Source organism: Telmatherina bonti (genome assembly GCF_933228915.1).
Source record: "Telmatherina bonti genome assembly, chromosome: 10".
Lineage (NCBI taxonomy): Eukaryota > Metazoa > Chordata > Actinopteri > Atheriniformes > Telmatherinidae > Telmatherina > Telmatherina bonti.
The window spans coordinates 16,810,543-16,837,596 of record NC_136628.1 but is presented as its reverse complement, the minus strand read 5'-3'; the positions used below and the strand labels follow the sequence as shown (position 1 = coordinate 16,837,596).

General features: G+C 37.6%; 2 protein-coding genes across 3 annotated transcripts in view; both read left to right on the top strand.

Annotated features, from left to right (window-relative positions):
- The first annotated feature begins 350 nt into the window (after window positions 1-350).
- On the top strand, window positions 351-6,932 carry zcchc10 (zinc finger, CCHC domain containing 10). Its single transcript, XM_079247873.1, has 4 exons — window positions 351-396; window positions 1,807-1,968; window positions 2,847-2,888; window positions 5,953-6,932. The coding sequence occupies exons 1-4, from the start codon at window positions 356-358 to the stop codon at window positions 6,182-6,184; spliced, it is 477 nt and encodes a 158-aa protein (XP_079103999.1). The 5' UTR covers window positions 351-355; the 3' UTR covers window positions 6,185-6,932.
- A 1,042-nt stretch (window positions 6,933-7,974) lies between these two features.
- aff4 (AF4/FMR2 family, member 4) overlaps window positions 7,975-27,054 on the top strand; it is a 29,016-nt gene continuing 9,936 nt past the window's right edge. Inside the window, exons 1-12 of one of the 2 annotated variants that reach the window (XM_079247789.1) lie at window positions 7,975-8,213; window positions 18,867-18,996; window positions 21,862-22,659; window positions 23,455-23,493; window positions 23,687-23,773; window positions 24,139-24,166; window positions 24,253-24,313; window positions 24,476-24,565; window positions 25,206-25,350; window positions 25,516-26,269; window positions 26,383-26,516; window positions 26,952-27,031. In XM_079247789.1, coding sequence (XP_079103915.1) covers window positions 18,871-18,996; window positions 21,862-22,659; window positions 23,455-23,493; window positions 23,687-23,773; window positions 24,139-24,166; window positions 24,253-24,313; window positions 24,476-24,565; window positions 25,206-25,350; window positions 25,516-26,269; window positions 26,383-26,516; window positions 26,952-27,031 — 2,342 coding nt within the window. In that variant the 5' untranslated portion in view covers window positions 7,975-8,213; window positions 18,867-18,870. Of the gene's footprint in view, window positions 8,214-15,276; window positions 15,525-18,866; window positions 18,997-21,861; window positions 22,660-23,454; window positions 23,494-23,686; window positions 23,774-24,138; window positions 24,167-24,252; window positions 24,314-24,475; window positions 24,566-25,205; window positions 25,351-25,515; window positions 26,270-26,382; window positions 26,517-26,951; window positions 27,032-27,054 lie in introns of those variants that run through there. The other variant, XM_079247788.1, reaches the window with a different exon arrangement.

The following is a 27,054-nucleotide window of genomic DNA, read 5'->3' as shown; positions in this document are numbered from 1 at the left end:
TCAGACTACATATTGTTAATTGCAAGAAGATAAGGGTTACTTAGTTCAACCTCCTAACAACTACTCTTTAGCACATGACAGTTCTGTGTAAAGGCCCTGAATAATGCATTTTCTTTTTTTTCTGTCTCTTTCACATGCACTTTTTCAGAAAATGCTACTTTCTTTAAAAACAAAAAAAACAAACAAAAAAACAACAACAAAAAAACAACAAAAAAACAAACAAACAAACAAACAAACAAACAAAAAAACATCGACCGTGTATTAAAGCTGATAACACGAAGGCAACAGCCAGGGGGTGGTAGATGCGCTTTCAAGCTGTCCTGCAAACCTCCAAAAACAGCCGAGGAAGAAGAACATGGCGACTCCAATGCACAGACTTATAGCCAGGAGACAAGCGTGAGTATTACACAGCAAATTTCATTTATAAAAAGGTAGCATTCGATTTAATAAGTTGATCAACATTGTAAAGCTTGAAATGTGGAAGTGTGCTGTAACTCCAAGACGTCTGAACGTGATTGTAAACGCAGTCAAGTCGCGTCAGGAGCCCGATGCTCATATAGTCTGAGTTGACAAAGCAAGACGTCGTGAACACGTATGTTTGGATTTCATTAAATAAATCAAGAAAATTGGTCTGGGAGATTTAAAAGTGAAATTCAAACTACAAATAAATATAAATTCTCCGGATAAGAAGACATTACGGTTAATGGTTGTTTTGCGGAGGAGAGTTAGATGACGCCTACTTGGTTGTCCTGCTTTTAAACATGCACGATACGGAGCTTTCATGGGCTTTTTCATTAAATTTCATGGACAAGTGTGTATGGGCTTTGACTGGTAGCCTGCAATTATATGGTTATCTGTGTTCATTTGCATCTTTAAATAATAATTTCAACTTTTTGTTTTTTATTTGTGAATTTGTTCAACATTTAATTGTATGAAACGTGCTATAGAAAATAAGTTTGATGTTATTTATTAATTTACAAATTATGGACTACTGCAGTTCACTTCCAGAGACGAAGAAGGTGAATCTTTGCAAAAAACTTCTAGTACAAAGCATTACAAAAGAAGCTGGGAACCTTTCATGACATTCACACGTTTCAAACATAAAACCTTAAAAAGCTAAATACATCAAGTTATGCAAAATGCAATAAAATACAAAAACAAACAAACAAACATAAGGGGCCAATTTAGTAGAAGGATCATTGGGAGTAGCAGTGTTAACAAAGATAAGGTGTGAGTTTGGATCTGAAGACTAGAAGTGAATCAAATTTGTGGAGTTTAGGGGGAAGTGAGTATCATAATTGGGGAGCAAAGCTACTGAAAGCTTTCCCTCCCATGGAGGTGAGATGTGAATATGGTACAGTGAGACAAGGGGAGGCAAAAGGATCTCAGGGCAAAAAAGAGATCTCGTCACAATAAAAGCAACAGTTGCAACAGCCAAGGGAAAAACAGAGAATAATCACTAAATACATATCTGTATTGAATGTTAAAGGTGTTGTAGTTTCTAAAATGTTGGTATTTATTCAGCTTTGTAGCACTGTTTATGTGTGCTGCCTTACATCCCATCTGAAAATGACTCTTTTAATGCTAGACATAGTTGCTTAAACAATATTCCTGAGTGCATTGCAGTCACATTAGCTATGTAAGGTCCTGCATGTTTGCAACTTTATTTTCTAAAACTAAGTTCTGATGAAAAATGCAGCATTTTGGAACCGCGCGAGACTGTACCTGCAGCAGTTTAGATTTATCATCTTCATATCATTGTTTATTATTTGAAAGTCTCATGCTAATTTTTTCTTGTGCATACAGGGAGGCAAACAAACAAAATGTACGTTGCCAGAAGTGTTTAGAGATGGGCCACTGGACCTACGAGTGCACAGGGAAACGGAAGTATGTGCACAGACCATCAAGAACAGTTGAGATGAAAAAGAAACTAAAGGAGGTTGAAAACAAACCTCTCAGTATTACAGGGTAAGATTTCTTCAGCTGATTCACTTTTGACACAGATGTTTTATTTTTTCTTTCTTAAAATACCTCCGTTGTCACCTTTCTTAAAGATTTTAGCTCTTTTCTTACGATAAGAACTTCAGAGGTGCTCTCCTCCCAATACGAAGCAAAGCTGCTGTTCAAACTTTTTCCACCTTGCTGTAAACTTCAGCAGATTTCCTCTTCAGCGTCTTTGTGTGCTCATAAGAAAGGCATTTTCTTACTCTAATACGCACCAGCCACTTGTGTTTGATTCATAAAAAGTAGCAGGATGTTATTATCATTTTTTCAAAAAAGATATGTATTAGTTGTGCAAAAAGAAGGAATCCTGTTTGTCTTGCTGCACTAAGCTCTTCAACTTTCAGTTAAATGCGTTGGAAGGATTTTCTCATGGTTCCGTAATAATGAAAAATCTAATTCTCAGAACAAATGAAAGTGACCTAAACTACATTGACTGAATATTTATGAAAAATCATCTAATCTTAACAGACTGAATCTGGATCGACAGAATGACACAAAGTTGGTTGGGTAAAATAAATGTGTTTATTTGTATGTTTCAGTAGCAAAATTTGTGGTAATGTGGCAGAAGAAACTGCAGTTTATTTTACTTTTGATTGCAAATCTTTTGGCTGCATAATGTACAGTTAAACAAGTTTCATATATACCCTGTTTGCACATTTCCTGAGTTTTGGTCTTTTTTTCGTTTGTTAGTTGTTTTTGTTTTTTTTTAATGTTAATGTTACAAACTAGTAGATAAAATTCTGAAAATCTGTCATGTTTAAATTTGTCATTTGACATTAAAGCATTACATTTCTTTCTTTTTTTTCCTCATTTTTTTAAAATAAAAATATCTTTCTTTACAGATCAGAAGATGAAGTTTCCAGTGAGAAGAAATTGAAAAAGAAGTAAGTAGTAAATCAATAATAGAATGAATGAAAGACACTTTATTCATCCTCGAGGAGAAATTCCAGATTGATTTGTTGGCATAAACAGAATTAAATAAGCTTTTAAGTTTGAGATTGTTTCTTGACCACAGCTGCTTCATTTCTAACAAGTAAAAAAAAAAAAACCTAATAAGAATTTAGCACTTATCTCATTGGCTGAGAAAGACGCCAAAAGACGCTTTGTAAACGGACTCTGAGTGGGCACCCAGAATCGTCCCTCCATATCTGTATTCTCAGAAATAATACTCTGTGTATCCTATAAAATGAACCAAAATACTCCAAAGGGCTGGCAGTATGGGGTTCTCTGCTGTAACAATGGCTGGCAGCTAATGAGTTAAATGTATCATGTTAATGTGTTACATATCAGCTTGCTGACTGCTGTATTAGACTGTACTGTGAACTAGACAGTCTCCCACATGTTGGCTTTTGTCATATCCGTTAAAGGAACACGTTTTATATGTAGTTTGTTTTAAAAGTTTTTTATTTTTAAAAAATTTTTTTTTTTATTCTTTTGATCAAAATGGTTGCAACATCCAGGCTTGATTGGAGCGTTTTAGATGAGAAAAAGGTCATCCATTGTGTTTTAGTATCACAAAACCTCTGTGTGTGTTTATTAGTATCTAAAGGAAATGCACTCATTTTTTTCATGTCTGAATCCATAAAACCAACAGTCAAATTAGGTTTGTAGATATAAAGTATGACAGCACCACATGAGGAATTACATTTGAAGTTTCTAAAACAAATGAGACAAAAAGCAAAAGCATTGGCTTGTGGCAAATGTTTTTTTCTCTAGTTTTTTTTTTTCCCCAGTTTATTAATCATTCCTGAGCCACTTTATTAGGTACACCTTGCTTGTGCTGGGTTGGACCCTCTTTTGCTTTTAGAGCCATCATAATTCTTGATGCCATAGATTCTACAAGATGTGTTGCTCCACATTGACCTGAAGCATCACACAGATTTGTTCGCTACACCATCCATGACGAGAATCTCCTGTTCCATCCCAAAGGTGGTCTGTTGGATTGAGATCTGGTGACTGTGGAGGCTGTTGGAGTACAGTGATCTTATTAACATACTGGGAATTATCTGCGCTTTGAGATATGCTGGTAGTAGCCATCAGAAGATATCATTAAGGGATAGACATGGTCAGCAACATTGCTTGGGTAGACTGGCATTTAACTGTTGCTGAATAGGTACTGAGGGGCTCAGGATGTGACAGGAGGCCTCTGGCATCTGATGTGTTCTCGTGCTACTGTAGCCCGTCTCCTTCAAGGTTTGGCATTCTATATGCCTAAATGCAACGGGGTGCTGTCATGTGATGAGCTGATTAACTGTTTGTATGAAAAAGCAATTGAATGGGTGTACTTACTAACGTAACCATTGTGTGCATATGATCACTTTTGCTGCATAGCTTTTGTTTTTAAGCTGTTGTGAAATAAAACTAATGTAAACATTGTGGATGTGAGATTCAACAGTGCCCTCTAGTGGAGAATTTTGACAGCTGCATGCTTGCACATGTGTGGTTAGAATATTACTGCGCTGGTAATAATTTCAGTACTTCCTTCATAAGGTCACAGTTTAACTTCACAGATGTACTTTTTTATTATTATTCTTACTTCTTTTTAAAATATTTATGCATTCTGTTATTGGTCAGATCTCTAATTTGTCTTTTTTTTAAAAAATTATACTTCTTAATGTATTTCTCTTTGCTCTTTTAAGGTAAGATAACAATATTGAATATCTGTTTTTAAGATTTAAATGTTTTCAGAGTAGATCATTTTTAACAGATTAATTTGACTTAAACAAGTTTCACAAATCTTTTTTTTATGCTCTTCAAGCACTTTCAGTAAAAGAAACCTGAAACGGAAACAGCTAAATAAAACATTCATCAAATGAGATGTTTTTTCATCTACAAAGATGCCTTCTGGTTGGAAATGTTATGTGACATTTGCAGAGAGTCATTGCGTCACTTGATGTAAAACCTTGCCGCTGCTGTAGCCCAAACCGATCAGACAAAGCAGTTTTTCACCTCCAGCTTGTACCCGATTGGCTGAAGATTTCACAGCCACCCCTGACATGTGACACACTTATATTCTCAGAACTTCAGATGTATTATCTCTTGGGATTATCTGTCCCAAATGGACTATAATTTGTTTCATCCTCCCCTTCTAGCTGCTCTTTTTTTTCTGTTTTCAGCAACGCAGCTGGAGAAATGATTTAGTTTAAGAATTAGCAAGCTGTTCTTGGAAAACCAATAATACCTGTGAGGATCACATCTTTGTATTATTATTATTATTATTATTATTATTGTTTTATTTTCAGCCTGGTGAAGATTAGTCAGTAATCAAAAAGCTAATGTACTCAATAAACAGAAAATGTGACCTGTAAATGTTTTCCTGAGCTCTGCAACGCATGTATAGTCTGACTTGCAGTGTGTCCTTTGCAGTTCAGCAGGCTCACTGAAATCCATCATAAATGCACTTTGTGGCGGTCTTCTGAGCAAAAAAACATCCCAACTCCTTTCACCTTTTACTTTTTTCTGTCTGTCTGTTCAAAACGTGTCATTAAACTGATGTTCTTTGGCATTTGGAACAGTTGCCATCAGACAGATGAATCACAGGCTGGTGACTGTGGAGAAATGTGAAATGTGATATTTCTACCTATATTTTGCTCCTTGCTTGTAATAGACACAAATCCCTGTTAGGTAAAACTAATTTGACAGCAAAAGTCTGTTCAACATCTAAATACTGATAAGAAGAGCGCATGTGCATGACGTGTTCCCAATTCTTTTATTTTGAGTGAAGCTGCCTTTTGAAGCATCACAGATGTTGTCACTTATGATGTTGTTAAACAGACCATGACAAACTAAAGAAAGTATTAAACAGTTTCTAGTCGCTGCACATCTTATCATCATCTTTCCTTTTGTTGGGCACCACCACAGTAGCTGTTACAGCCCATGTCACATGCCTGTAAGCCCAACAGGTACAACATGAGACCTTCACGTTCCCCCTCTGTCTCTTGCTCCCAGGGTGAAAGACTCCAGCGACAGCAGCAGCGACTCTTCCAGTGACTCATCAGACAGCAGCGAGTCCTCCAGCTCTTCTTCAGATGACAGCGACAGCAGCGGTGACAGCGACGACGACAACAGCTCTTCCTCATCTTCCTCTTCCTCCTCCTCCTCTTCATCCTCAGACAGCTCAGACTCAGGAAGCAGCAGTGATTCCGATCAAGGACCACCAAGGAAGAAAAAGAAGAAATAAACATGCTGGCTTGAGTGTTTTCTGTTTTGTTTTTTTCTGAATAAAACATTTGGAACCCAACAGGACAGAGGAGCAGGTTGGTTGATCATGGACTAGAAGAGGAAATGTGATATTTTGTTTTGTTTTAACCCTTTTCTCTGTTGCTCTTATTACTGTGACATCTGCTCAAGTTTGTATTTTTACTGAGAGAATAAACTTTAAGTATATGAAAAAATTAAGGAAATGGTTTCAGTTGAATCTTGTAAATTTCTACTTTTTCTATTTTAGTTCATCTGTTCAGTCCACAGCCTTTAAAACATCAAAAATGTAAAACTTCTAGCAGAAAATGTAACGTTTTAAAAGAATGACAAATAGTTTTGTTATAACGACACTTGCTTAACAAACTTGGCTTGTTTTTGTTTATTTCCTTTATAAAGGTTTGGATTTGTAAAAACTGGATAATCTATTTGAATTTGACAAAATAACTAATGGTGATTTTTTTTTTTTTTTTTCTCGAGAGGGGGGGCTGTTTATCTTACAGTGTCAGTCAGTGTTGGTGGGCATTCTTACATCTTATGGGATAATATATTTAGCTTATGCTGAGCAGTTTTTTTTTAGTCATTTAAAGTTGGGTTAGAGGAGCAGTTTGAGCCTGAAAGGTTACTGGCTGGTTTCCATAACCATCAGGGTGAAATGGGGTCCTGTAACCAGCACTGTCCCAGTCTACTCTAAACTGAAAAGCTCATCAGCGAGGGGCCTAATCTCAGTTACTTCCACAGCTGCCTGCCATGAGTGCTTGGGTACAACTGATGGTTCATAATTAAAGGTCAAATGATGCATATTTTGCATAATAAAGACTTGTTTTACACAAAATAAAGACATTTTAATTATGACAGTGTGTTGATTTTTCTAGGGGAAAATTTTATTCGCTTTCCACAGAAAACCCAAAGAATTCACGTCAATCATGTATCAAGAAGTTAGAAATTTGTGTTTGGCCTTTTAACCCACTGCCTGAAATGTGTATGGATAATTTCTGGTTACAACTCTTAAAAAACTTTTAAACTGAAACGTATAATTTGGTTCACTTGAATGCGCAGATAATTACACCAATTTTCTACCGATAAATGATTGTAACAGACTAGGAGAAAATATTTTGTGTGTAACTAAATACATGTGTAACATTCTCTTCACTCCACAAAGTTGTTGAAAACATAACTCCGCAGTCTACGTTGGAAAAGACACATTAGCATTGAACAGCAGGGAACAATGACACACACTGATCTCCCATGATTTTCTCTTGAACGTCAAGAATGAGCTAGCTTTGCGTCACCGAAGTGCTGCATTCTGATTCAGTGGGAATTATTTATTTATTTATATTTTTTAACTAGCCAGGACTTTAATGTTAGCAGACCGTAAATATATTTATAATATTGGGTGCGTTTAATGTTTTTCTTCTTGTTATTTTTTTTCATTACATACTATTTAGAAATCGAATCTGTCTGCTATTATATTTTATTTTCAACCATATTGTATGAAAAAAAACAACAACCTTAAAATCAATCAGTAATGTATTAGAAAAAAGTTCATGGCCTGCATGGATAATAAAAAAGGATCAAAATAGTATGAAAACAAATGTTAAAGTGTTTTTTATTGCCATGTTTTCAAAATGTTCTTTATCCACCCGTCAAAACTGGTTATGTACCATGTTTGACATATTTCCGACGGACTGTGAAGGCATCTCCGCTTGCTACCATCCATGCATCCAGTCCTGTCTGTGGTACCTGCTTAACTTAGCTAGCAGTCATACCTATCAGTCACTTATGTTCAGGAGTAATAAAATGAACGTGAGGGGAAATGATTGCATTTTATTTTCCACTCGATGTACAGCTGTGTTTTAAGGAAATTATGAAGAACGGCCATTTGTTTTTTGTATTTTAGCTGTTAAAGCGTTTTGCTGAGTCCATTTTGCGTGAAACTGGAAGTGGAAAAGACAAAGAGAAAAGAGCTTTCCAATAGCTAGAATGGTTTGGGCCTAAAAAGAAGACAAGAGGTGAGGAAGCTGAATATTACGAAATACATTATGTAAATAGTAACTGTAATTGGAAATTGTCTGACATTTTTGGTGAATGTTAATTACTGTTTCCGCAAAAGAGAAAAGGCTCCGTAGCTAGCTAGCCTAGCCTAGCCTCTGAACGCTGCTAGCAGGTTTGCTTAAAGATGCAGGTACTCCGGTAGATAGCACGTTAGCCTTCTGCTAAAGACAGGATTAGACAGTGTAGTTTACTTTGAGTGTTGGGAAAGTCTGAATATTTAAAGCCTGATCATGCTCAATGTCACTTTTATTCACGTACAGTCTTTTCGTTGTGGGAATGTGAAGGGACATCGCAGTATCGGTGATCTAGTTTTTGTTCCTGTAATGTTCACGAACAGGTCATGACGTACGATGTTTGTGTTTTTGTTGACCATAGTTGACATATATTTACTGTTTATAAATTAGTACCGTGTCGTAAAATCAGAAGCCAAACTGTAATGTTATGTGCATGTTTTAAGTATTCTTTTCTTTGTGATTTTATGTGTTTATATAACTGTACAAGTTCCGGAAAATACACTTTAGTTTAGCTTAAAACTGGATAATTCGAGCAATTATCTATGTTGTTTGTTGTTTGCAACACATTGTAACTAATCCTAAACCCCTGCTAGCCTTCGCACGGTGACGAGGGGCAACTTTGGGTTTGTTTTTCTGTACCGTCACAATGTATCCTGTACATATTACATTACATTGGTCTCAGTGCCACGACTTTAAGTACTTATTGTTTGCTTCATAATTGAGAATGTATGGGAACGCAGGGCAAAAGTGTTCTTTACCAAAGGGACAGCTGATATCCTTTTCTAGGAAGCCATTTTACATGCCATAGTTGGGGGAAGGGCCAGAAAATGCATCATAATTCTACTGTCCCTTTTAATAGCTGGTAAATCATACATTCAGATGTATATCAGTGAAGACAAATGAACTTCGACAGAGCTACTTAGGGGTTTATCTTGGTTGACACTTCATCCTGGGGTAGCACTGAGGTCATGAACTCCTTTATGGCAGGTAGCTGTGAACTTGCACAGCGAATGTAATCTGCTGGTGGATGCAGTTAGACTGTGCTTGTTTATGAGGTGTACTGTTAATGGAAGTGAGTGTTGAGGCAAGACATTTTTATTTTGATGCTGAAATGTTTAAGTCAGAAAATACCTCCCAACTCTTGGATGAGGGATTAAAGCCAGAGGCTCAATGCACTGTCAGCGACACTAAGACATTACTTTGGAAAGGAAGTTGGCAAGTAAAAATGCTGTACTTTATACGCTATGTACGCTCAGCCTGAGTAAGTAACAGGAATAACAGATGTAAGAGAAATTGAATCGTCTCAGATTTAATTGAATCATACATAGATTTGTAGAAGTGAGCCATAATATGTGTCTTATGTGGATATTTGACCTTTTGTGGCCCAGAGGACAAATTAACCACATAGTTGATTGTCACATATTTTTAATATACTTGAATAATCAGTGGCAAAGCAGCTTAAAGCAAATTGACCTTTCCAAATGTTGTGCAAAGGTGAACTGTATTGCAGAAGCTCCTTTAAACTATAGAGATACTTTGGTGGCTAACAAAGCATAAGTATTTAAAATTAACTAGCATTTACCTTTACATTATATAATATCTAAAAATGCATGTTGCTTTCAATGAAGATGTCAAGGAGTGAGACAGAGCAGAGGCATGTGACTGCATAATAGCTAGGTGTTGTAGTTTGTATGAGGCTAACCACAGACAAATGAGTCAAGATGGATTTGTCCAAAATGATAGTTTTATTTGTATATTTTAATATCAATAAAACACAGTTAAAATGAATTGGTAATATCTACTGTGCTCCCTGTGAGACAACTTTCTGTGAAATCCGCTCGACTTCCTGTTGAAGTTTGCCCTGAGGCTATAGTTTAACTGTTTCCTCTTTTGCCAAGGCAAAGGGCACATGCGCTGCAAGATGTTTTTGTGACTTGTTTGTCCGTTCTACACAGACCAGAGGGTATATGTTTTCTTTGGCTTTGTCATATTACATGTCACAGCGGGTTTACTTTGCAGTTGTACTACAGTGTGGTTTTATCGACTGGATATTTTGGAAATGAGCAATGCCAAGCATCAGGCAGTTTAACAACTAATTACTCAAGAATGTACGTCAGTATGACTAAGATTGAGAAGTTTAGTCTGAATCAACAAAAGGCACAAGATTACATTTTTATCTTTGCTTCTTAAATTAGTCTCTTTTTGATGAGTGAACTGAATTTAATGATTAAAATCAAAGTGACTGCAGTATCCAGTATTGTTAAGATGCTACTGCTTTTCACCATTATCTTTGAAAATGCTCACTGTGTCCACAGCTACAGAGTGGGGCTTTATAATCAAATATTATTCACTTTACAGAGAATAGCTTGTCTGGAAGTTGCTTTAGTGTTTTTTCCAAAGTCTGCCTGTTTGATTCGTCAGAATCTAATCAGACATCTGCAGCTCTTTTTTTTTTTTTTTTGTTTTTTTTTTTGTCTCCCAGTACTGTTGCTCACACAGCAGAAAAATATGCCTCTCACTATGTCCTTACCTCATGCTTCTGTTCTGTTCTGTTCTTCTGCTCTTGTTCTGTAGGAGGAGAGTTAAGCTCTCATGTGGTTATAAAGTCCTGTGAAGGTGAAACTCATTAGGGCCATTTAATTTCACAGAGCTGGCACATGTCTGCACTGTGTGGTACTTTGTGCTTGTTTAGAAACAGCACAATAACAGCCTCTGACATACTCTTTTGCAGCAGTAAGATGTCTCACAAACAGTAATGGGATTCATTGGGCGCATTATCGTTCCTGATCTGGTTAAACACTTTGCAGGATGTTAGTACCAGTAAAAAGCCAACAGAGTGAGATGGATGTAGCTTTGTTGGCAATATGAATTTATGTTGTTCATGGTCACCACCTTTGTGATTCATGAACATATTTTGCAGTCTGTATTGTGCAAAGGTTTGAATCATCATCAGAAGAAGTTTGAATATGCTCAAGTAAAGAGTTAAAATCCAATATGTGGCAAGCTAACATGGGGTTTCTTTAATCAATTTTTTGTGTTATCTTTATTTAATTTTACAATTAAAGTTTCCAAATGTATGTACATGAATTAGTTGGGGTATATTGCAAAGTCAATATATCACCCTCACATCCGATGCTTACCGTATTTACCAATCACGTTCATTTGCAACACAAAATACTTTATAGTATTTTAAATCAACAAGCTTAAGAATGGATTGTAAATAAACTTCGCTTTGTGTGCACAGTGAGGGGTTTGATGATGCAGGTTCTTTGGCAAAATAATTAAACAGTGTGTTACCCAAATCAAAGCCACAAGCGAGAGTATTATAAGCTCACTTTGTTCACATAGCAGACCTACCGAGAAAAATTTAGTTCTCAAGGATTTGGTTTACAGACATGATCCAGTTTTAAGAGAATATCATTCTTAATTTAGTGGCAGTCTAAAAACCTAAGAAAACAGGTCCTATAAATCTTTTTGTAGTCATCTTGTTGACATGGCGATGCTCTCTCTTTGATATTTTCAGCATAATGTTCTGTACAGAGGTGGCAACTCCTGGTCCAGAAAGTAAAAGTCCTGCCATGGTTTTGGATCTACCTGTAGATTTAGAACAGGTGTTTTCACTAACAGGCTCGTTTACCCGGAAAATAAACTCTGCTCATTAAATTCAGCTCGTTTGGTGACTGGTCGGAACAGCTGCCGGACAGGACTTTTACTTTCTGGGCTAGGTATTGCCACCTCTGGTACTGTGGAACATTTTCTTTTTTATTTTAGCCAAAGACTTTTGTATTCAAACAAATTTGCTGGATTTCATATGGCGGAACCTCCTCAAATAAATGTGATTAAATAAGATTGAATTCACATCAGGATAGTTTGCTAGACTCGGTCTGATTGGGGACTTGGCTCAATTGTAAGGGGGTGTATCCATGCAGACTGAGATCCCATTCACGCTGCGCTTTGGTCAAACGGACCAAAGCTGTATCCCCTTTCCCACCAAAGGTAGAGCTGCACTGGTGTTTGTCAAAAGAGAGGACAAGACCCATGTGAAGAAGAAAACTGTTGCGAGTTGAGCATAGAGCACAAAACTATCGTTGTTCTGGGTTTTTTATTTTGTCTTGTGCTGCAGAAATACACTGCAACAATGGACGCAGTATGAGCAACAGATGAGGCAAGGGGCTCTGATTGCGATTGCTATGTATTTACCCACAATGCAATGCTACGTCAAAAGCAGGAAGCAACTTTTTTTTTTTTTTTTTGTCCACTTCCTGTATTTGACCTGCTTGAAATGGACAGAGACCTGCGTTTGTAGGTGGACCGAGTGTGCTTCTTTGGTCTAAATCAGAACTTGTTAGGCACGTTCACAGCTCCCTGAACAAAGTGGACTTTCCAAGCAAACGTACTTGGATTTGAATCAAAAAGGCTGATGTGTATGTGCCCTTATTGCACAACAATCTTGGTCCTGATTGCTACATGTTAGAAACTCCTGGTTCAGATGTTCAGCTTCTGCTGAGCTGAGGCATTGCAGGCAGTCAGTTCAAATTATTAAAACCTGCCTGCATAAAAGATGTCAGCAGTTGTTTAGAGTACATGCCAATCATTACTTCAGTTCTCTTGTTTTGATATGGTAATGTGAGCTCTGTTGAAGGCACAGAGAAATATTAAAGGTTTGATCGCTGAAGCAAGAGCTAAAGAAAGTTAATTTTCACTTGGCCTCTCCTAAGACTGATAAATGAAAGACAAAAGAAAACACAAGATCATTCAGGTTTTGCCTGTTGTTTGAGGGTATGAGCCTTTTATTTTGAACCAGAAATAGGTTTTATAGATGCAAATTAGTTTTTAAAGAGATTTTCAGATATTGTTATGGAGAAAAGTCACTGCATTACAAAACCAACAACAACATACCCCACATTATCTGCAGACAGTTTCTCCAATATTATATTTTTTTTAACTTGGCTTCATGTAGTCATGGCAGCAGTCCTCTCCAAACAGCTGCTTATATAGGAAGGTTTACAGCATTTGAATGGATGCTCCCTCTGGAATTCCTGCAGTCAGCAGGTTTGCTTCAAAAGCACGATGGGTGGTGGCACTGTCTGCCCGTTTGTAACCTCTTACGCTTTTTAACCCATTTTGCATGAGATGTGAGAAACCAACAGTGATGGACTATTGTTTTGTTCAATTTATATAATAAACCCACATTATCCTTTCTGTGGGGATATCTAAAGTGTTTTTATAAGTGTGGTCTGCATAAGATTAACATCATTTAGTCCATCAGTCACTGGACACATTAAGTTTCTTGTGGCTTCATTCAGAGGACCATCCTCTGAACAAATCAACAAGACTGCACTATGCATCAACGGAGGTTTAACACTAAAGTCCTTATAGAACCTGTCTAAAGATAATGTGGGGTATGTTGCAAATTTAAAAAGAAACAAACAAAAAAAAGAAACAAACAACAAAGTCCTTACAAAACCTGACTACTATTAAAAAAAAAAAAACATTGAAAAAAACTTAATGTCTTATGGAAAAAAAATCTTCATGTAAAGTTCAATTCTTCAATGCCACAACAATTCCAAGCTATCACATTTAGTTGCCATTTTAATAGTTCACTAGATTATTTAGATATTTAAGATAAAACCCACAAACATTTATCACCTACCCTTTGAAATGGAAGTTAGGGTATGGAGACATTCGGTTGTTTTTAAAATGCAAACGTTATCGCTAGATGTTAAAGATTTGTAAACACTATTTGTAAACCGTAATAGAGATGTCTAAATTAAAAGCAAAAATTTCCAGCTTTAAAATTTCTTAAACATACTGAAACATGTGAAACCTGCTGAATTTAAGGTTTAGTTTGGATGAGAAAATACAGCAAAAACAAAACCTTTTTAAATTTGGTTTGGTTTAGAGTGGACAGATTTGCAATTTTAGATGCAGATTTAGTCATCTTTTTTATACAGACTCTGCTGGCAGTTTCAAACATATAAATAAGTTAATCAAATCTTAAACTCAAGCTTTGATATCACAGTAAACCTGTAGATGTGAAAGTATGAAGTGACCTGACATTGTCGGTTTTCGCACCAGTTGTGTGTCCTTGCGACATGTGGTGAAGCCACATTTTCAGCATGTGTCATTGTCATATGTAGCTGATGAAAATGTGCCATTTTTGTTCAAACCAGCAGGCCAGAATCCTGTGCACTGTTTCTTTAACAGGCTTCACGAGTGCTTTGCCTTGTGCTTGGGGCAGAATGGGGGAGGGAGGGACATTGTTGATGGAACTACGAGCTCTGATTGGCTGGTTCTAGCTGAGGGCAGTGACATCACATGGAGGAGAAGTCCTGTGGTGTAAGATAACATCTCCTTTTATGGGAGGAGGTGGACAGTGCCATTTTCAGAGAGAGGTGAGATTTATTTCTCTGTCACAGATCTCTTTTCCTCTTATTCTGCTTGTAGATGTTGGCCTGTAAGGCAGTTTTATTTGATTAATGTTATAAATGTAATTTAAAGCTTATGTGTGATCACTCTTTGAAGGTGTATTTTTAACTCATCTTCAGTCTTCGTAATTGAAGGTGTAATTAGACAAATACAGTTTAAAGATACAAAGATGTATTAGAGCTGATAATTGTTCATAAGTAATACTACTCTGTGATCATTTCTAAACCTAATTAACTTAGATAAAAATATTTCTAAATTGCAGCTTTTTTAATTGGACCACATTACATTTAGTTACTATTCTGTCCCAATTAAGGACAAAATACTTGACATTCATGGACACCTTTTTTCTTTATTTTAACACAAAACATATGCATATACCCAGCCTCTTTTCAGTTTGCTTGTTCTGCATTCAGGTATTAACATGAGAACAGGAAAACACAAACAAAACTCTGCCTCTAGACCTCACCTAGCATTGTGATCTCCCCCGCTGTTAGCTGACATGGTATCTCCCAAGAACAAGCAGTTACCTCCCCTCCCTAAGTCAGATTTGTCTCCACTCCAAGGAAATGCACAGTACCTTCGAGTTGAGTAAAGAAACTGCAGATACACTCTTTCGGCTGGATGCCCACGGTTTAGTTTTTTTGTTTGTTTTCAAAAAGAGAGGTAAAAGGGATCAGGTTGAATCCCGTGGAGGAGACTGGTGCATAAGTTTAAGGCTGACAAGTCATGATGAGAATACTTCAGAATCCTTGGGAGATCCTCTGAACCCTCCTCCCCTCCTCCTTCCAATGTTTCAGTGGTTGGGGCCATGGCCTCTCAGTCAGGGTAAGAAATGCACAACTAGTCGGCTGCTTTACTTAAACTCTTGACATCTATTGGGAGTAAACTTATTAAATAAATGTATCCAAGTCTGAGCAGCTTTTTGGAAGAACTTGTGTAATAGTTGTGTCAGTGTCACAGAGGCCCAGTCGTGTTTTCATGGTGCTGAGATAACTATCAGCTCTTTTTTTCTCTCTCTCTCTCTCTCTTTTTAGCTTGTGTTTAAGACATGGCCTTGCTGTAATGTTTGTTTTTTTTGTTTTGTTTTTTTTTTTTTGTTAGAAAGAGATGAGCGAGCTGATTGGTTTAGGTTCAAAGTAATCAGCCTTCTAAACTCTGGAGACTTTGACCTTTTCAGCGTGTGTTGAATAACTACAGTAAAAGTGGCTGCCCATTACACAGTGATAGTAATACTGTTATAACTTTATATGTGAGGTAATTTCCATTGACATGTTTTTACAAACTTTAAAGCAGTTTAGAAAGTCCAACTTTGTATTTTAATGTTAGATAAGTCCACAAAGTCTGAGGCCTTGGATGGAAGGCTTGGTGAAATAAGCAGTCAAAACTCTTGATCTTACTCTGTAACTAAATGTTGAGATTGTGGGAATCATTTATTACTTGGCTTTTAAAATGGAAATTTAGATATAAGTAATATTTGCTTGTTCTGTGGAGTCATGAGAAAGATTGGACAAACCAGTCACAACCATTAATTTGGCATGATAGACAGATTATTTTTCTGTTATTACTTATGGCTGTAGCCCTGCTTTTTTTTTTTTTTTTTTTAAGTTTTTTAATTTTTTTTTTTAACACAGTAGCTTTTATCTCCAATTTTGTAAACTGGATGCATGTTTATGCCTGGAAAACTGCATCATATACTTAAATGCAGATAGTTTGGATTGATAATTGACATGGTAAAGAAATTAACACAGGTTCATCTCAATCTTTTTGTTCTGTCTTCAATTTGGATACGTGGAATACTTTGCTTATCCAAACCAAAAGTATAATTATTTTTTTTGTTGATGCAGAGAACTTGAGTCTCCATTGGATTCCCCCCGTTTCCACTTTTCAGAGCACTTTTTCTTTTGACAGACTGCTGGCTCATATATGAGGATTTATTGTGCAACACATTTCTGCTACAACTGGTGAAAAGCCTTTAGATCTGTTTTACACATCTGTATTACATTGTAACAATCACACCCCTCCACCCAACCTTTAAAAGCGTATATGTTAGGTCAGTTTAATGGGCAGAATAGATTTGAATTGTGTTTACAAAGGATCTTCGGCTGCGGCATTTGATTAACATTGTGCTAACGGTGGATCATTGACACATGCAGCCCACTCCCAACAAGCATTAACAAGCTCGTTTACCATTACATGTGTTACTACAGCTTTCTAAGGCACCACTGCTACATCATGAATTTTCATTACTTGTCTGACCAGTAGAGCATTTTCTGAGCTTTTTCTCCAGCCACATACAACATTTATAGCATGAAAGACCCTCAAATGATAGCTGGTTGTCAGCTATGTGGTAAAGCCAACAAAATAACTATCATTAAACAGAATTTACTGGAATGCAGCTTTAATAAATCATCTTCGCTGTTAGCCGTAGCAGGAACTTTATGGCTGTACAAGGCAATCAGTCCTCAGTTCAGTAGTGGTAGGCTTGTCATTATGGAAAGTGTTATTAAGATTTAGGCTTGTGTTGTCTACGTTTGGTTCTTAGCAGTGCTCCGAGTTAGTCCAGAGGTAATAAAAGAGGGGTTTTGTAATACGTTGAGTCTAGAAAACAGGAATTTCTTCTATTCTTTACTCCTCCACTGATAAAGCTATACATAATTGCACATTTATTTACATTTTTTGTCACTTTTTAAGCTTTGTTTTAAACATGTCTTATCTGTGTATGGATTCCATTTTTATTATAAATAACAATAACTAATGATTGGTTAGCAATGGTGATCATTAAAGATTTAGTTAAAAGATTGTTGAAAAAGTGAAATATTGACTCACTTGTAAATTTTACAATCAATAAAACCTCACGAGGTTGTTGTGTAATGTTTGTAAAGATTAGTTCACAAAACATGAATTGCTTCTTAGTTTTTCTTGCAAGATTTTTTTTCTGGTACTGCAATAAAGTTTCATGTCAGACTTATTTGAATACAGAAACTCAGTTTCAGATGTATACTTTTTGTTTGCCTGTCACATCTCTAGTTTGACTTCCTGGACTCAGTCTTTTAGTTGTAGAGTAATTTTTCCATCTGTTTGTTGTCTCTTTTTAAGTTAGAAAACACCCATGTAAGATCTGTTTATAATCTAGGAGGGGGTCTGGGTGGTTGCAGCCTAATCACACTCTGTCAACAGCCTTGAAATCATTGTTGTCACTGGCTGAGTTAGAAGCTGTCGACTTGTACTTAAACTGGGAGGCGACATACCTGAGTGACAGTTTGTATGTTTCTATTTTCAAAGCTCTGTAGCTGTTTTCTCTTAAAAAATGTAGAAAGTAGGGTCAGGGATTCTTTACCCTGGCGATACCTAGTGATGCTAGCTTTCTGCCCAAATGCTCTTCAATGTTTTGAATGTTTAAAATGTTGCAATAAATGAAGCTTTACATTTTTATATTAACACCCTTTACTTGTTTCCAAAAACAGGAACAAACAGTTTTATTACATGTTATGGTGGTATTTTCCTGTTCTATATTGGTACAGTGGTTCACTAGCAGTGAGATTTCTCATTGAATCTCCTTTTACTTTTATGTTTATCTGTGTTACAAAGTGTGTTTCTAAAATGTAGCATGTCGTTCACCCGTAGTTGATAAATATGATGACACTGTACAGTTTTCAGTCTGTTTTCTAAATATTGTGGTCTACAAAAACCCCTAGACTTTGGTTTATTTAAATATGGCCGTCAGTACTTTCAGCTCTAGTGCAAAATTACATGGGCCATCTGTACAAGTGGATTATTTGCAGTATAAGTAGGCTACTGCTTTCTGTCTAGACTCACCTAAGCTTATTAGAGGCTACTTTCTCTGCAGGTCATCTCACTTATTCCCCTGTTTATGATGTGGGTTTCACCTTTGATTGTCCCTTTCTTAGTTTACCAAAATAACAGAAGTTACTTCATTCAAATCAAATACTATATAATGATACTTTGATTGAATTTTTTTTTCTGAATGAGTGTTTATACAACTTTCACCTTCAAGCCAATGTTTTGTTTTCAGAGACTAAACTTAAGTTGAATTCTTTCAGTCTCTCTTTCAAAGTCCTGCCTCTTAAAAATTCTCTCTGTTGTTCAGTAGTGACATAAGAAGCCTGTTTATTGTTTTGTTTTTTCTGCTTATATTTGTGTTGACAGCAACATGAACCGTGAGGACCGGAATGTGCTCCGAATGAAAGAAAGAGAAAGGAGAAATCAAGAAATCCAGCAGGGAGGAGGAGAGGCCTTTCCAGCTAATTCCCCCCTCTTCCCTGAACCCTACAAAGTTGTAAGTTTGTTTATAATGCATTCATGGTTAGCATGCAGTTGATCACTCAGTTTGGAGGAATTTGCAGCAGTGGCAGGTAATGAGGACTTCTGCTGCTGCCGGAGGCCTTCGTATCTATGCAATGGATTTGTCAAGTCAGGATCTTGCATCATTGTTTTGTTTACAGATTGTTTGATAAAACACTAAAGGAATTATGTTTTTTTTTCCTGCCCCCCAATATAAGTCTGAAAAGATGTCATGTATGTAAAGGGATAATTAATTGGCTGCAATGTGTGCAGCACAGAGCTTGTACTGGCGTTAATTGTTATCAGATAAGGCAGTAATAAGACCTTATTTGTAGTTTGAATTAAAGTCAGCTGTCAGATAATCAGTAATTGCCTAACTGCGCAGAAATAAAACACAGCTTACAACTCCAGCCCTTTATCAGCCGTTTCATCACACAGCTGTTGCAGGTAAATGGCACACTGTGTTTATGCTGCACTTCCTCCTGTGTATTTTCTATATGCTCACAGATGTAGATGTAGGCCAGCGTGCTCCTGCCAACCAGCGTAATTGTAAAGAGGATTTGAATTCTCCGTACTGGTCTAATCTTTGCCACTAACCAGATTTGAGCTGTGGCATCTCTCCTTAGCTAGAGCTAGCCATCAAAAAGACAATAAGGAATGTGTCCTGACAGGTTGGGAATAGAAAAGCCAACAGAGGTGAGTGATGAGTGTTAATGCGTGTGTGTTTTGAGCCATAACAAAGTGGGAAATAGAAGTTGACATGAAAGACAAAAACGTCCTTGACCTTTACTGGTTAAAGAGGCGTTTTCTCAAAATACTTTACTCCTCATGTTTGCTGTTCTGTTCTTGGAAACTTTAATATGCTGCATTCTGTGTAGCAAAAGTGAAAAAAGGGTCATTTTTATTGCCCCTTTGGCTTTCTGCACTTTTAATCTCTTTTCTATGGCTTGTGTGATTCTTATGTAAGCTTTAGTTTGATATCTCCCCCCTCTGCCATGCTTCACTAAGTAAAAGTTTACAGTTTTCTGCATTAAAGCTATGTGTGCATACAGCTGCAGCTGTGGCCTCCCAAATGTAGACCAGCACAGCAGTAACATTTTTATGGTGCAGCGTTTATATGTTTGCTCATCCAAACAGAATGATGATGGTTCATCTATGAAGTTGTACATTGTGTCTTGATGCTCATAAGTTTTGTGTTTTATTTATTCAAATCAGAGATCTCTTCGTGTTATTTTGCAAGTTCTTCCAATGATGTTGTACGAAGATCCCATATGATCCCAGACAAAATATGGACTGATATATTAACAATGACATTCCAGTTTGAATTTGAACTGCATCTTAATAACAACAAGGATTAGGAAAATGAGCATTTATTGTTAGGGAATTATGGGGGAAATGTGTTTTATTCTCTATATTTTCCTGTTGTGGAGTTGTGATGATTGAATGTTGGAAAATTGAGTTCATGGCTGGCAGAGAATTGCTGCTGCAGGACTGGGAATTTTTTAGAAACCAAAATGTGAGCAGTGTTGCTTCCTGCCAGTCGTGGAGGTAAAGTTTTTGGACTTCCACACTGAGGCAGGCACTTGGCATTTCTGCCGTTTGAAAACTGAAAGCTTTAATTAAACTATTATCTGAAAGGGTGTGGTTTGTACTTCAGTATGATTAATGTAGTACAATGTAATCCCTATATGTTATATGTGAATAGTAGTTATGGTATTGTGCAACTCTGAATTTGCTAAATAGTGCAGTGTGGTGCTGTCGTGTCTCAAACATCTAAAACTGTTTTAGATATTTCCAGTTAAGATCAGTCACTTTTTTTTTTTAAATTCTGCATTGTTTTTCTCTTTATCCACTGACTTAGTAGTACATGCCATATGTCAGTTTATCCCTTTGAAAAATAGTTTAATAAGCTGTACATGTAGTGTTTCTGATGCACAAAACAAAACATGTTACTTGTGTTCACAAGACAAAGTGAAACCAACAACCTAGAGAGAAAATGAGTGACATTATTCTCCTCCAGCTGCACACATGGGAACTGGCCTGTGCTAGCAGGAGGTAGTAGACTGCACGTTATGACCAAGCTGGTTACATTTCCTGCTGCAGATAACGGCTCGTGTTTCCTCACCCTCAGTGTGAATATGTCAAACAAAACAAAGTTGCAAGTCTGCATGTGAAACTGGAGACTGCGTACAGACCTTTTTCACACAAGTTGGCTGGAACTCATGGCCAAAAAGTGATTGATTAACCTTTGTAGGGGGACTGAGAGGTCTTATCTTAGTTCGCTGATGAGTTTGGACTCATCTGGACTCGGCTTGTACAAACTAACTTTGGCTGATGGGGCCTCTTGCTATATTTTTGTCAGTTTTCTTTTGGTTTAATTCGTCTGAATCGTAAACTGGTGACACATCAGATTATGAATATCATCATTCACTTTTGTTAAATGAAAATAGTAATTTACGTTGTCTCATAAGTAGTGATTCTCTGTATAAATCAGGGGTGTCAAAATCCGGTCCTCGAGGGCCGGTATCCGGCAGGTTTTAGTTGTTTCCCTCTTTCAACACAGCTGATTCAAATCAAATGGACCCAGCAGCTTCTTGTCAACCTAATTATGAACTTGTGAGTTGTGTTGGAGCATGGAGACAACAAAAACCTGCAGGATACCGGCCCTCGAGGACTGGAGTTTGACACCTGTGGTATAAATGTTCCCATTTTTCCCGATTTCCTTGGATCTGATGGGAATTCAAATGTTTATCCTCTCCTTTTCTCTGCTTCCCACCCTATTTGTTGCTTGATATTATATTTCCTTTATTTTTCCTCCTCTGACTCTTTGTTCTGTATTTTACTCCTCTTCTCACTTTAGGTCAGCAAGGAAGATAAACTGTCCAGCCGTATTCAGAGCATGCTGGGCAATTACGACGAGATGAAAGAGCCTATTGGTGACACACTTCCGAAGCTTGGGGGTAAACCTTCTAACAGCTCGTCTTCTTCTGAGGATAAATCAGGCCCACCTTTGTTTGGTGGGGAACAGCGTGGTGTTGGTAATGGTGGTGGCAGCCAGAGCAGCAAGTGGACTCCTGTTGGCCCCGCAGCAGGGGGATCTTCATCCCAGTCACAGAAACGCTCAGGGCTCCAGGGGGGACACAGCAGCCAGAGGAGCAACGGTGGTAGTAGCAGCAGCAGCAGTAACAGCGGCCAAAGAGGTGAGGTGCGGGAAAAGAAATCAAGTAAACACAGTGGAGGATCAGAACACTCAAAGTCACACACGTCAAGTCCAGCAAAGAGCTCTCTGAGTTCCTCAAGCAGCCACTCCCGAAGCTCCTTGTCCGCTGAGCAGCATCACAGCAAGGAGCGCTACCGCTCTAAGTCTCCCCGCGACAGGGAAGCCAACTGGGACTCGCCCTCACGGGTACACACTTCCTTTCCTAGCGGACAGCACTCAAGTCAGACCTTTCCTCCATCTCTGATGAGTAAGCCGGGATCCATGCAGCAAAAGCCCACAGCTTATGTGCGGCCTATGGATGGCCAGGAAACTGCAGAACCCAAGAACTCGCAAGCGGACAATTACAGTGGACAGTCACACAGCAGCACCGTGGGAGAGGTGAAGTCTAACGGCAAAGCTTCACTTTCCAAACTCAAGATCCCCTCTCAGCCTGTAGAGGTAAGCCTCAATCTGCTGGACTCCAGTCTCTTTCTGTCTTTAGTTTGAACTTTTGAATTTATTTTTCTATCTAAAGGCTTTAAGGTCTACCAACATCAGTTGGACCCATGTTATTGGCTCTGTCAAGGAAGCTAGGTTTTTGCCCATGTTGATGTTTTGTTTTTTTTGTCAGTTTATGCAACTTTATGCAAAAACTAGAGGGTGGATTTTTGTGATTTTTTTTTTTTTTTTTTTTTTGTTTTTTGTTTGCAATGGGTCTTAGTCTAATGAGCGATCTGGAAGAAATTGGGGACACAAATTATTTAAAGGATTCTTAACTGCAAGATACAGAAATTGTGTAATGTTACATTATTAATACGCAACATCATTCTACTCGTATATCCAAATGGTATTGGAAATGTATAAGAGGTAGGTTATACCTCTCACATGTTGGTTGTCATTTGGTTTGCAGACAATCCCCAAACTTTATGGTAGGGGTCACTCTGTAGCCACACCTACTACAACATAGAGAAACACTTCAAAAAGTGCATGTCAGAAATAGTTGAAACGTAGAATTTATAGACTTGCAGGGAAAGGACCACTTATGTTTCAAGCATTCATTATGTTCTTAGTGACGTCATAGCTATATTAAATAACTTCACACCATGTTACACATGTTCTGAATGAACTCCCAGTTCTCATCAAATGCCTATAAGATGACTCACTGTACTCAAAATGGAAGCCACCCCTCACCTGCTGTACTGAGATCATGTTGTTTATGAACACATCTGCTAAGCATAACATTTCTGTCTGCAGGGATCTGGTGATGCTAACTGTGTTGATGAAATTCTAAAGGTAGGTATATGTATGGATTTTTATAAATATGCCAGACCATCAGCTCATCATGAGTATTCAGGGAAAAGTTTTTTGGATGGAAACGTTTAAAGAGAGATTTCATATTACTCACACCCCTCAGCTAATCTGCACATTTTCCCCCTTTGTGTGATTTTTTTTTTTTCCTGTTTTTTTTTTCCATTTTTACATTCAGGAAATGACTCAGTCGTGGCCTCCTCCGCTGACAGCCATCCACACTCCCTGCAAAACAGAGCCCTCCAAGTTTCCATTCCCTACTAAGGTCAGCTTTGCACCAGTCTTGACTTTAAGGATTTTGTATTGCGATGAATTAATAAGACTTTATTATTCATTTATTGCCTTTACACGGTTTGAAAAAACAACCTTGTGTAACACACGTGCTTCTCAGAGAAATTTCATTTTTGGGGGAGAATTTTGACTATGATGATAAGGCGCCCAATACAGATTTTAGCTTTAATCATTTTGAAGTGAATTTGTTGTTTATTTTATCTTGCGTAGACATAAATGGGAAAAAAATCAATATTTGTTATCTGTTTTTATGTTTTGGCAGATAGTTTTTATGATTGCAGAAGAAAGAGTTGAACAGATTCATAAAAAATTAACTTTTTTTTTCTTTATTCACCTCAGGATAATCACGCTTTTCCAAGTGGACACAGTGAGTATTGCAATTGAAACCTGCAATTGATTGTAAATACTGTTTAATTATGCTTGCATGTGACTTTTTATGTCTGCGTGTTTTAGAGCGAGGCAGTTCATCAAAAAGTTCCAGTAGCCACCAACCTAAAGACTGCAATGACCCTGCGTAAGTAATGTTTATTTATGTCTTTTCTTTACATCTATTTACAACAGATAGTACCAAAACAAATGTATTTGGGTTTAGAAATCTGAATGAAGCCCTGTAGCTTCAGACATTAGCAGTAAATGAAATACAAAGATTTAATAATGTTTAATTCCTGTATTTCAGTATGCTGAAGGAAGATTTAATGATCAGCAGCAGTGAAGACAGCGATGGTGAACAAGAATCAAAGAATGTCTCCAGGAACACATCAGCAAGGTAAAACCCAGAACATGGAAAGTTAATTAGAGGGATATTTTTTTTAATGACGTTTTTTGCCACATATGGCAGACAAGTTTGACTCTTATTTATGTTTTAAACTGACAGTGGATTTTTAGTGCCATTTATTAAAGGAAGTGTTTCTGTAAAGTTTCTTATCTTCAAAGATAAGGTAGTAGTGCAGGTAGTGCAGACCAGCAATGTCACACACAATAACAATGATACCAGAATCATAAATTAAGTTGAACTATTTTATTTTATTTCATTTTTAATAAGACTTCATGTCAACTGATTGTTCATTTTATACATTCTTGGAAAATTGTGGTTTATAGAAAATCACTTGATGTAACTATTGAAAATACTTCATATCCTTTTGAAGGTTCAGAGATTTGCTCATCATTTTAAAGGTGAAAAGTGTGTAATTGTGAGCAACAGTTAATACAAAGACAGTCATGCAATTGATTTTATATATATATATATATATATATATATATATATATATATATATATATATATATATATATATATATATAATATAGCTATGAATGTTTCTGTAAATGTGATAGCTGCAGATGTCCTGTACGCATTGTGCACAGATTTAATAAATAAAAAAAAAAATTACTTTAATGTCTAACAACAGCAATAACAGTGAAGCAGCAGAGCAATCGAGGGAGGACTCGAGCAGCCACAGCGGTTCAGAGAGCAGCTCGGGCTCCGACAGCGAGAGCGAAAGCAGCACAACGGACAGCGAAGCCAATGAGCAACCGCGACCCACCTCTCCTGAAGTAATCCTTTAACAATACTCTGAGGACTTTATCAGCTAGTTATCACAGTGAGCAAAATTGCTGCTCGCTGTTTTGATCTTTATCGAGTTAAAGATATCTACCTTTTCTGATAAACATTTTTTTTTTTTAAAGCAACTTTTAACTCTTGATTCTTTCCCCCTTCAGCCTGAACAACCTATGGCCAACAAGTGGCAGCTGGACAACTGGTTCAAGAAGACCAAGCAGTTTTCCCCTGCATCCCCAGTGGATAACAACAACGCTCCACCCAAGTGCAAGAAAGAAGGGCGAGATAACAGCTCAGGGCGTGGCTATAGTAGCCAGGGAGGGGGCTCAAAAGACTCAGCTGCACCACCTCCAAGTAGGGACCTACGAGCACCCCAAAAGGGTGCAGAGAGTGGGCGTGGTAGGCAAAAATCTCCAGCACAGAGTGACGGCGGGACAACTACTCGAATCCGGGAGGGTAAAAAGCAGCCTAAAAAATCAGAAAAGCCTCCAGTGGTGGAGGAACCAAAGGGAGGTCTAAAAGTGGAGAGTGAGCCCGCTCCAGAGATACCTCCACACCGACCCAAAGCCGCCACTAAGGGTTCACGTAAACCAAGCATAAAAAAAGAAACCAAATCATCTCCAAGGCCCACTGCACCCACTATCACCACCACTACAGATAAACGCAAGACCAAGGCCCCCACAAAGACACCCCAGTCTCGTGAATTTGTTGATACAGACTCTTCATCATCAGACTCTGAGGGAAATGACAGCATCCCGTCCTCATCCCAGACACCCAAGTACTCAGATAGCATCAGGACCCCCGTGTGCGTCTTCTCTCCAATGGAAGAGAAGGAGTTGTTGTCCCCACTTAGTGACCCTGAAGAGCGATACCCTTCAAGGCAGCCTCAGCAGCAAGTTCTACTTGTCAAAATAGGTTAGTTCAAGCTAGCTCACAAGTCTCACCGTTTTCTGTTTCACACTTGTGTGTTTCTTTAGTTTGGACTAAATCAAACCATACCCTTCCACTGTTCCTCTGGTTTCTTGTAGATCTTAGCTTGTTGTCTAGGATCCCTGGACGATCGTACAAGGATCCTGCTGACATAAAAGTGGAGAGGGAAGACTCTCTAGACAGAGACAGCAAAGAGTTCAGCAAGCAGAACAAGGCCAAGAGGAAACACAAGGTTAACACAGTTTTAATTTTTTTCTTTTTTCTGTTGATGCCATTTCTTCTGAGTTTAGTTTTTCTTCTAAATAGAGAAAATGAGTGTTTTACTCTGTTGGTCGGCCTTTATTCCCAGAAAACAAACTGTTGGAATAACCGACAACTAGATTTCCATTAAAGCAAGAAAGTAGATTTAAGCCAAGGAACATCTGATTACATTTTAGAGATTCACATCTGAATTCATGCCATTAGCTAATTCTCCACCCCTTTGATCAAATAGAGAGAGAGAATTAATACCAAAATGGCAGGATATCACAGACTATAACCAAAATATCACTATTGTACTCAGCAGGGGTTAAATAGTCTTTAGAGAATTAAAAAGCACACAACAAATTATTCTGTGTTCCCTCTGTTTCTATTCTTGCTAATTTTCTTTTTCTTTTTAAATCTTCAGAACGATGAAGAAGGCACAAAGCCGGAGAGTAAGCGTTTCAAGCCAGAGAATAAGTCTCATCATAAAAGCAGCAGTAAAGAGTAAGTTTTCCACCTTTTTTTTC